We start from the raw sequence: 8,452 nt of genomic DNA, 5'->3' as shown, positions 1-8,452 counted from the left end.
TCTGTGTCTATTGGTTAGTCTTTTTTTTTTTTTAAATATATTTTATTGATTTTTTTACAGAGAGAAAGGGAGAGAGATAGATAGTTAGAAACATCGATGGGAGAGAAACATCGATCAGCTGCCTCCTGCACATCTCCCACTGGGGATGTGCCCGAAACCCAGGTACATGCCCTTGACCGGAATCGAACCTGGGACCCTTCAGTCCGCAGGCCGACGCTCTATCCACTGAGCCAAACCGGTTTCGGCTATTGGTTAGTCTTATATGCATGCATACAAGTCCTTTGGTTGATCTTTCCCCCTTACCTCCACCCTCCCCTACCTTCCCTCTGAGGTTTGACGGTCTCATTGGTGCTCCTCTGTCTCTGGATCTGTTTTTGTTCATCAGTTTATGTTCCTTATATTCCATAAATGAGTGAGATCATGTGATATTTATCTTTCTTTGACTGGCTTATTTCCCTTAGCACAGTGGTTGGCAAACTGCGGCTCATGAGCCACATGCGGCTCTTTGGCCCCTTGAGTGTGGCCACGAAGTTTCAATCGCACTGTACGTGCTGCCCGCACGTGGTATTTTGTGGAAGAGCCACACTCAAGGGGCCGCAGTTTGCTGACCACTGCCTTAGCATAATGCTCTCCAGTTCCATCCATGCTGTTGCAAATGGTAAGAATTCCTTCTTTTTTACCGCAGCATAGTATTCCATTGTGTAGATGTACCACAGTTTTCTAATCCATTCATCTGCTGATGGGCACTTAGACTGTTTCCAAATCTTAGCTATGGTGAATTGTGCTGCTATGAACATAGGGGTGCATATATCCTTTCTGATTGGTGTTTCTAGTTTCTTGGGATATTCCATATGATACTTTAAACCAAGTCAGAATTGCCACAGGGGAGGCCTGGGCATCCTGTTTTGTTTTTAATATATTTTTATTGATTTCAGAGCGGAAGGGAGAGGAAGAGATAGAAACATCAATGATGAGAAAGAATCATTGATTGGCTGCCTCCTGCACACCCCCCACTGGGGATGGAGCCTGCAACCTGGGCATGTGCCCTGATGGGGACTTTAACCGTGATCTTCTGGTTCATAGGTCAATGCTCAACCACTGAGCCACACTGTCTGGGCTGCATCCTATTTTTTTAAGAGTGCTGTAGGTTCAGCCACTGGTGGAGAACCACTAATTTAGGAAAGAGCACTTAAGGAATTTCAGGTGAGAGAGACTTTGTGAGCCCCAACCTGTCTCTTAGTACTTGTACGGTGGGCCCTCTCCTCACTTGTGGGTCTTAGTTTCCTCATCTGGGTTGATGAAAGCTGTAAAGGTTGATGTTGACATAGGCGGCTTAAGAAAGCATTTCCCATGTATTACGTTGTAGTTAATCCTCCCAAGAAACTTTATGAAGCATCCCTCCATTTCACTTAGAAAAAGAAACTAAGACAGTGAGAGATCAAGGAACTTGTTCAAAGTCCAAGGAAGCAGTGGGAACTGGCTCTGAACTTTATTTGACTCCAGGCCTTGCCCTCTGAGCCACTATGGTATTGTATGGCCTCCCAAGGTTGTCAAATGATTCACTAAAACTGCCCTGTCCCTCAGTGTCCTTGGCAGAGCCGATGTAGGGTTGGGAGGGCCATTCATTGGACAAAGATTAGTTAGGCATGTGTTAAAATATGCATGCAAAGTAATGAATTAATATGGTATTCATCAAATAGTACACAATAGCTTTTGAAAAAGGGTTGGTTCAGCCGGGTTCTCGCCCCCCTCCCCCTCGCCCCCGCTCCCGCCAAGCCCCTGGGGCTTGCTCACTTAGATGTTGGTTTTAAACATCAACTAAAGCAGACTCTTTGGGCTAATGTGATCCCAGAGAGCGTTTATGTCTAGTAGACAATAGTTAAGTGTTCGCTATCATTTTCTGAGCCTGCATTTCATTCTCCTAGGGCCAAGTGTATGCAGTCATTTTCCCAGAGAGCCCTTCCTAGGTGATGGTGTAACTGCAGGGTCACAGCAGATCTTTCTGTACAGAGTTTGGTGTGCCCTTGCCTGGTGGGAGTATGTTTCAGTGGTTACTGTAAACACACAATGATCAACTCCATCAGGTAGTGCTGGGGACTGACCCCCTCTGCATGCGTCTGTCTTTTCTTTTGTTAATCCTCACCCGAGGATATTTTTTCCATTGATTTTTAGAAAGAGTGGAAAGGAGGGAGGGGGCAGAGAGAAAGAGAGAGAGAGAGAGAGAGAGAGAGATGTGAGACAGACATATCAATCGGTTGCCTTCTGCATGTGCCCCGATCAGTGCCTGGGATCCAACCTGCAACTAAAGCATGTACCCTTGACCTGCAATCGAACCCACAATCCTTCGGTGCAGAGGTTTGTAGTGGGGCGGAAGTGCCAATGCTCTTACCACTTAGCAACACTGGTCAAGGCTGCACGCAAACAGCCCCTTCTATTTGTTCCCCTTGGACTTGTCATTGAAGCAATAACTTACCCATTTGTAGAAGAGAAGACAATGACTTAGGCATCTTTTTAAGGTTAGCATTTTGGAGGGTTTCTGGGGAGAAGATTTGTAGGAGGAATGGGAGCAATAGCAAAGTGTCTTCCAGTGGTTGATTTTATATTCTGAGCATGAGTTGTGGGTGTAAGTATAGTGGGTGAGGACAGCTGTCAACTACCTGCTTAGTTAGTGGGTTATATATTATCAGAGAAGTTAATAGAGAGTATGTTAGCATATTATCAGATTAACCTGGTTGTAGGGCTGGTATGGAATTGCAGCCTCTGTCCTTCTGGCTGACCATTTTCAGGATTGGCTACTCGGTTCCGTACATCAGAGGGTTGTAGTATATGGACCTGAGTAGGGCATATGTCCCAGTCAGGGCATATGTCTAAGTTGTGGGTTTGATCCCCGGTTGGGGCATGTATGGAGTCAACACATTGATTTTTCTCTCTCTCTCTCCCAAAAAAAAAAAAAATCACTAAAAACGGTTTGATCCCCGGTTGGGGCATGTATGGAGTCAACACATTGATGTTTCTCTCTCTCTCTCTCTCTCTCTCTCTCAAAAAAAAAAAATCACTAAAAACATACCCTCTGGTGAGCATTAAGTAAACTGTTAAAAAAATAAGAAGTAGGGAGGGATGATGGAGATTAAGACCCAAAGGTTTAGTTAAGTTTTCCTGTTCTATTTGCGACCCCGGAGCACCTGGGCCCAGGGACAGCTGTGGCCACCTTTGGCAGTCCCCCTTCCAGCTCCTTTGAATCTTATACAACAAGCCAAAGGAATAGGAAGAACGATTTCTGCTTTGCCAAATAAAGGACTGATGGTTTATTTAGATTGGAGATTTAACCTGATTTTTTAGCTTAGGATATTTACTCTGCCATGTCTTTGTGTTTTTTTCCTGCCAAAGCATCTACTGCCAGAGGAGATTTGGAGTCCATTTGTATGATTAGTGGATAGTAGAACTAATCTCCAATTTGATAAATCAGTCGATATCTGTCTTCACTTCCTTGGCATGAGTCCAACAAAAGTATTTCATACATGTGCACAGCTCAGAGATTGTGTGTGTGTGTGGTGTGTCCATCTGTCTCTGCATGTTTGGATGCTCTTGGGAGCAGTAGCTTTGTGGGGGCATCAGATAAGACCAGGGAAAAACCAATGGCTTGGGGGAAGGATGAGTACAGTAAGTATTGTTTTGGAGCACACGTGAGAACACTTCCCTCATGTATCACCTACAGCTGCCACAGTGCATAGAGTAGGGTGTGTCTTATGTTCCCGTTGGTTTTTGGGGAGCCTGTCACCCTTCTCTGCTTGTCCCTTGGGATTCAAGAAAGCCCTTTTGTGCTTCTTTCCTCTACTCATGTGATCACGCTGGGCAGGGAAATTTCTAGGCACTTGTTTGTTCATGGCCACTGGGATCTGAGGAATGTTGGCCTGAGCTTTTGTGGCTCCCGAATGTGTCCTGGCCTCCTGATGGCCTTTCTTCCTCCTCCTCCTCCTCACTCTGCATGGAGGTAACTGATGGTCAAAACCATGAAAGAAACAGCCCCTGTGTATTATGCTTGCTTCCTCCTTGCCCCTAGCCTATAGGTCCAGGGGACAGGTCCTAGACCTGTAGTGGGCGTTTGGACATCTGACCTCAGTTTGGTCACCAGGCCGAGTGTGGGTCTGTGTGGGGGCACATCCAGCTTAAGAGGAGGCGTTCTTCCTTCAAGCCTGTGCTTGTCAGTGGCCTGGTGGCTTTCTCTCCTCCCGCCCATCTGGCACTCGTCTATTATAAAGAAACAGAGTCCCTGTCTAAATTTGACCGTGGCCTAGATTTGGGGTGCAGCCTGAATACCTTTGCCTGCACCCTTGTAGCCGGTGCCTGGGAAGCAGTGCTGCATGGCTGATGAGGAGAGCTGGGCTGACTGTGGCAGCCAGTGAGCTCCAGGCAGCTGCCGGGCTGGGAGTGGGCAGATGGCCAGTCTTGCTCCCAGTTGGCAGCCCCCGGCTCACGTGTACTCATCACCAGGATACTGGAGTTGCCTGAGAGTCTCAGGGGCAAGACGCCAGCCAAGGAAATACTGTGCGTGAAATGTTTAGAGTAGGGCTCTTTGGGATGCCTCTTTTTTTTTTTCTTTGGCTGCTTTCTTAAAACACAGTGAAAAACCTCTCTCCCTGGTGTTTTGTCTTATTGAGATTCTGAGGAACATGGGACAGTAGTTAAGCAGCGAAGCCAGAGGAGATTCACAAGGCAAGAACTTTTGGGTTTCCCGGGACTCTGCCAAGGCGCTGTGACCTGGAGCATCTGGGACTCTGTTACCAGCATTTCCTTTTTATTTTTATTTATTGATTTCAGAGAGGGGGAGAGAGAAAGAGAAAAACATCAATTTCTTGCTCATTGTTTATGTATTCATTGGTGGTTGATTCTGGTACGCGCCCTGACCGGAGATCGAACACGAAACTTTAGCATATGGGGATGATGCTCTAACCAACTGACTTACCCGGCCAGGGCTTGACCTGCCATTTCTTAAGCAGAGCCCCGGCATCAGTCAGAACTTGGCAGAAAAGGGCAGGCGAGCCTCAAGGACAGAGGAATTTATCTGTCACTCTTGATGGGGGTGGGACTGCATTCTGGGTCCCTGACCTACTTTCATTTGATAAACTCTTACTTGTCTTCTTTAAAAACAGTTTTTTAAGGAAGGTCATCCAGACCTACTGTGTGAAGTTTGGGAAACTGATGATTGGCCTCTCTGTATTTCAGCTGTAGAAGCCCCACTCGCTCATGTTCCACTCCTACCTGCCACCTCAATTTATATACTGCATTTGGAACCTGTTGACCTTGTCCTAGTTAGTGTTGGTGGGGTGGAGTGCCTTTCTTACACTCCCAGGAGTGCCTTCTACTCTGGGGTTAGTAGCCGGCTTCTCAGCTGGCTTTAGGGCTCTGGTATCAGGCTGGGAATTAAGGTTCCTGTCATTCATCACCTGAAAACAAGATGGACTGCAAGGTGTGACTAAAGGGCTCTAGCCACCAGGGGGCGCTGGACCCGTTGGATTGTATAATGCCCATCGCTTTAAGGTGGGAATGAAATAAGAATTTCTGTGGAATTGTTAAGTTTGCTGTGGGGCACAGGACTTTGTGTCCATCCTTTGAGCACTGCTTCATCCATGCACTTTTCTTTGTTTCTCTTTCCAGCCTGTGGGCCGAAGCTGACCAACTCCCCAACAGTGATTGTCATGGTAGGCCTCCCTGCCCGGGGTAAGACCTACATATCCAAGAAGCTGACTCGATACCTCAACTGGATTGGTGTCCCCACGAAAGGTGAGGCCATGTCCCAAGGCTGATAGTCACTCTGCATGTGGCCATCCTGCTCACCAAGCCCCACCCCCCCCCTGCCCACTGCCCCATCTCTAGCTGCTGGGACTCACCACGCAAGACTGTCTTGGCTTGATCTCTCCCTATAATGGGGGGACTTTTTGTGGCTGTGTCCCACCATGCTGTTTACACTCCCTTACTTCGTGTTGAGATCTTTTCTGACTGGCCGCTCTGTTAGTCCCTCTGCCCCGAATCCTGCCTAGCTCAGCCCTGGCCTCCAAGAAGCCTTCTCTGGCCACCGAAGTCTATGCTGATCTTTTTCCTTTAAATTCCCGTGATATTCACCACTGACGGTCATAAAGTGCTTCATACGATTGACGATATTGTGATGAATCTTTGCCTGGTTTCTCAACTGTGTGGGAAATGTCTTAAGAACAGGGACTAACTTTTACATTTGCTGTCCCCCGCTGGGCCCAGCACAGTACGTCACATAGTAAGTGCCCAGTAAATACTCAGTGCTTCCTATGGGCGCAGGCTGCCGCGTCTGCAGAAGAGTGGCTGATTTGGACCCGGCCGTGGTGCGCAAGCCCGCTCTCTCCTGGGCACCATCGGCAGAAATCATTGCCTGTTTTCATTAGATGTATGGCTGCCACCTATTCTCACAGCCTCAGTCTCCAGCCCCTGACCTCATGAGGCTGGACTGGAGGCTGGGCTGGAGGCGACAACCTGTGGAAAAGCAGGTGGCTCTGAGCCATGTTTGGTCTGGGGGAAGCTGGGCTGCCTTCTAGGTCAGTGATTGCACTGGACAAGGCAGTTCACTTTCTGGTTTCCACATCTTACCGGGATCTTATTCAAGTTGGCGTGTGTGTGTGTGTGTGTGTGTGTGTGTTGGCTTGGCTTCCCTTTTTGGAGAGTGTTCCCAGCTGTGAGTGGCCCCTTCTTCCTGGGGGCCAGCTGAGTGACCTCTCTGTTCCCTCTGCAGTGTTCAACGTTGGAGAGTACCGCCGGGAGGCCGTGAAGCACTACAGCTCCTACAACTTCTTCCGCCCTGACAACGAGGAGGCCATGAGAGTCCGAAAGTAAGGCCCGAGCTGCTGAGCTGCCGCAGGAGGCTTTGGGTTTTGGTTTGCTTTGCTTTTGAAAGCCAGGCTTGGTAAGAGAAAGAGGAAGCTGGCCTGTAGGGTGGCTCTCTGTAGGTGACCATCAGATCTGGCCCCACCTCCGTGTGTACTAAGAGGAGTTTCCTGGCCGCTCTGAGGCTTGCTGCTTTTATCTGCTCCGGATGCTCTAATCCAGCTCGAGAACAATGTTTCATTATTAAGAATGAACAAAATTGTTTTCATGGAAAATCAGCTGTTTATACCGAAAAGGGTGGTGGTGTTGTTTTTTTTAAGCCCAAGGTGATCATGAAACCCAAGTGCAGTGGTGTCCAACCCTGGCTACACTTTAGAATCACCAGGGAGCTTAGAACGACCCCAATGCCAGGCCTACCCCAGACCAGTTTGGTGAGGATCTATAGGCCAGACCTGGGCATAGGTTTCTTAAAAGCTCCCAGGAGGTTTCAGTGTGCAGCCACCATGAGCACCACTTCCAGACGGTAATGGCAGCCCTCTGTGCAGCTATGGTGGGAGCCTCTGGGCCTGCGGGGTGTGTGCCTGGCAGTCCTGTCCAGCCTGGGCAGTTCAGCAGTAGGATCGCCAGTCACTGCTCGGATGGGCAGGCTCTGATGTGTGTTCTCTTTCTCCGTGTTGCAGGCAGTGTGCCCTCGCTGCCTTGAGAGACGTCAAAAGTTACCTGACGAAGGAAGGGGGCCAAATTTCAGTAAGTCGGGAGTATGCTGGCTCTATCTCCAGCCCTGGAGTGGGATGGTGCCCTGGAGAGAGTGAAATGTAGACACAGCCCGAGCCATTACCAAGAGCCATTGTGGGGACACCTCAAATAGGGACGAGTGCCTCTGTCCTGAGAGTTGAGGGAAGCAGGTGGCTAGAGTAGCACAGGGACCCAGGAAGGTGGGTATCGGGCGGACTCAGGGGCAGAGCCATCTGTGTGCTCTGCTCACCCCTCCTCTGTGTGCTCTCTGCACCACCCTCCAAGGCAGGCTGGACCTGGGGTGGCTGCAACCACGGAGCCAGTGTCCCTTCCATATGCACCTTCCCTGCAGGTTACTGTTATTTGTTTGCTTTAAGGGTTGTGCCCACCCCTCCACTCCCCTCCCTGAGAGCTGGAGTTTGTGGGAGAGGGGAGAGAAGGGAGGGCTGAGGGGCAGGGCGCAGTTTCTCCGGGAACCACATTTTTTGGCTTCTACCTAGATGTGTCAGGCCCGATCTCCTTGGTGACTTGGTGAATACTGTTAAAACTCAAACTTGGGTTCTCTTCACTATCCTTCTTGTTCTCTACCAGGTTTTCGATGCCACCAATACTACTAGAGAGAGGAGACACATGATCCTTAATTTTGCCAAAGAAAATGATTTCAAGGTGAGTCAAACGTCTTGTCTTGCCCTGGAGTGCTCAGGAGAAAGGAAAACCCTCAGGAATCAGCTGCTTTATACTTGGTCCTTCAGCTCCTGCTGCCCTGGTTTTGCTACATGTAGATAGGGCCCTCCTGGAGCTGGCTCTTAGGGTTACTATGGCTGGTGGGGTAGGGGGAGGCATCTTTCCATTGGGGCAGGACTTTTTT

The 8,452-nt window shown here is 49.0% G+C and overlaps 1 protein-coding gene across 6 annotated transcripts in view; it reads left to right on the top strand.

Moving 5' to 3' along the window:
* The window catches only part of PFKFB3 (6-phosphofructo-2-kinase/fructose-2,6-biphosphatase 3), an 84,293-nt gene that overhangs the window by 60,758 nt on the left and 15,083 nt on the right, over positions 1-8,452 (top strand). For all 6 annotated transcript variants that reach the window (XM_014542288.1, XM_014542289.1, XM_014542287.1 and 3 more), the window contains exons 3-6: positions 5,656-5,781; positions 6,758-6,854; positions 7,530-7,596; positions 8,176-8,250. In XM_014542288.1, the coding sequence (XP_014397774.1) occupies positions 5,656-5,781; positions 6,758-6,854; positions 7,530-7,596; positions 8,176-8,250 (365 nt within the window). The remainder of the gene's footprint in view (positions 1-5,655; positions 5,782-6,757; positions 6,855-7,529; positions 7,597-8,175; positions 8,251-8,452) is intronic.

Source organism: Myotis brandtii, unplaced genomic scaffold (genome assembly GCF_000412655.1).
Source record: "Myotis brandtii unplaced genomic scaffold, ASM41265v1 scaffold297, whole genome shotgun sequence".
Taxonomy (NCBI): Eukaryota; Metazoa; Chordata; class Mammalia; order Chiroptera; family Vespertilionidae; genus Myotis; species Myotis brandtii.
The sequence above is the reverse complement of the archived record's forward strand: the minus strand, read 5'-3'. Positions and strand labels throughout refer to the sequence as shown.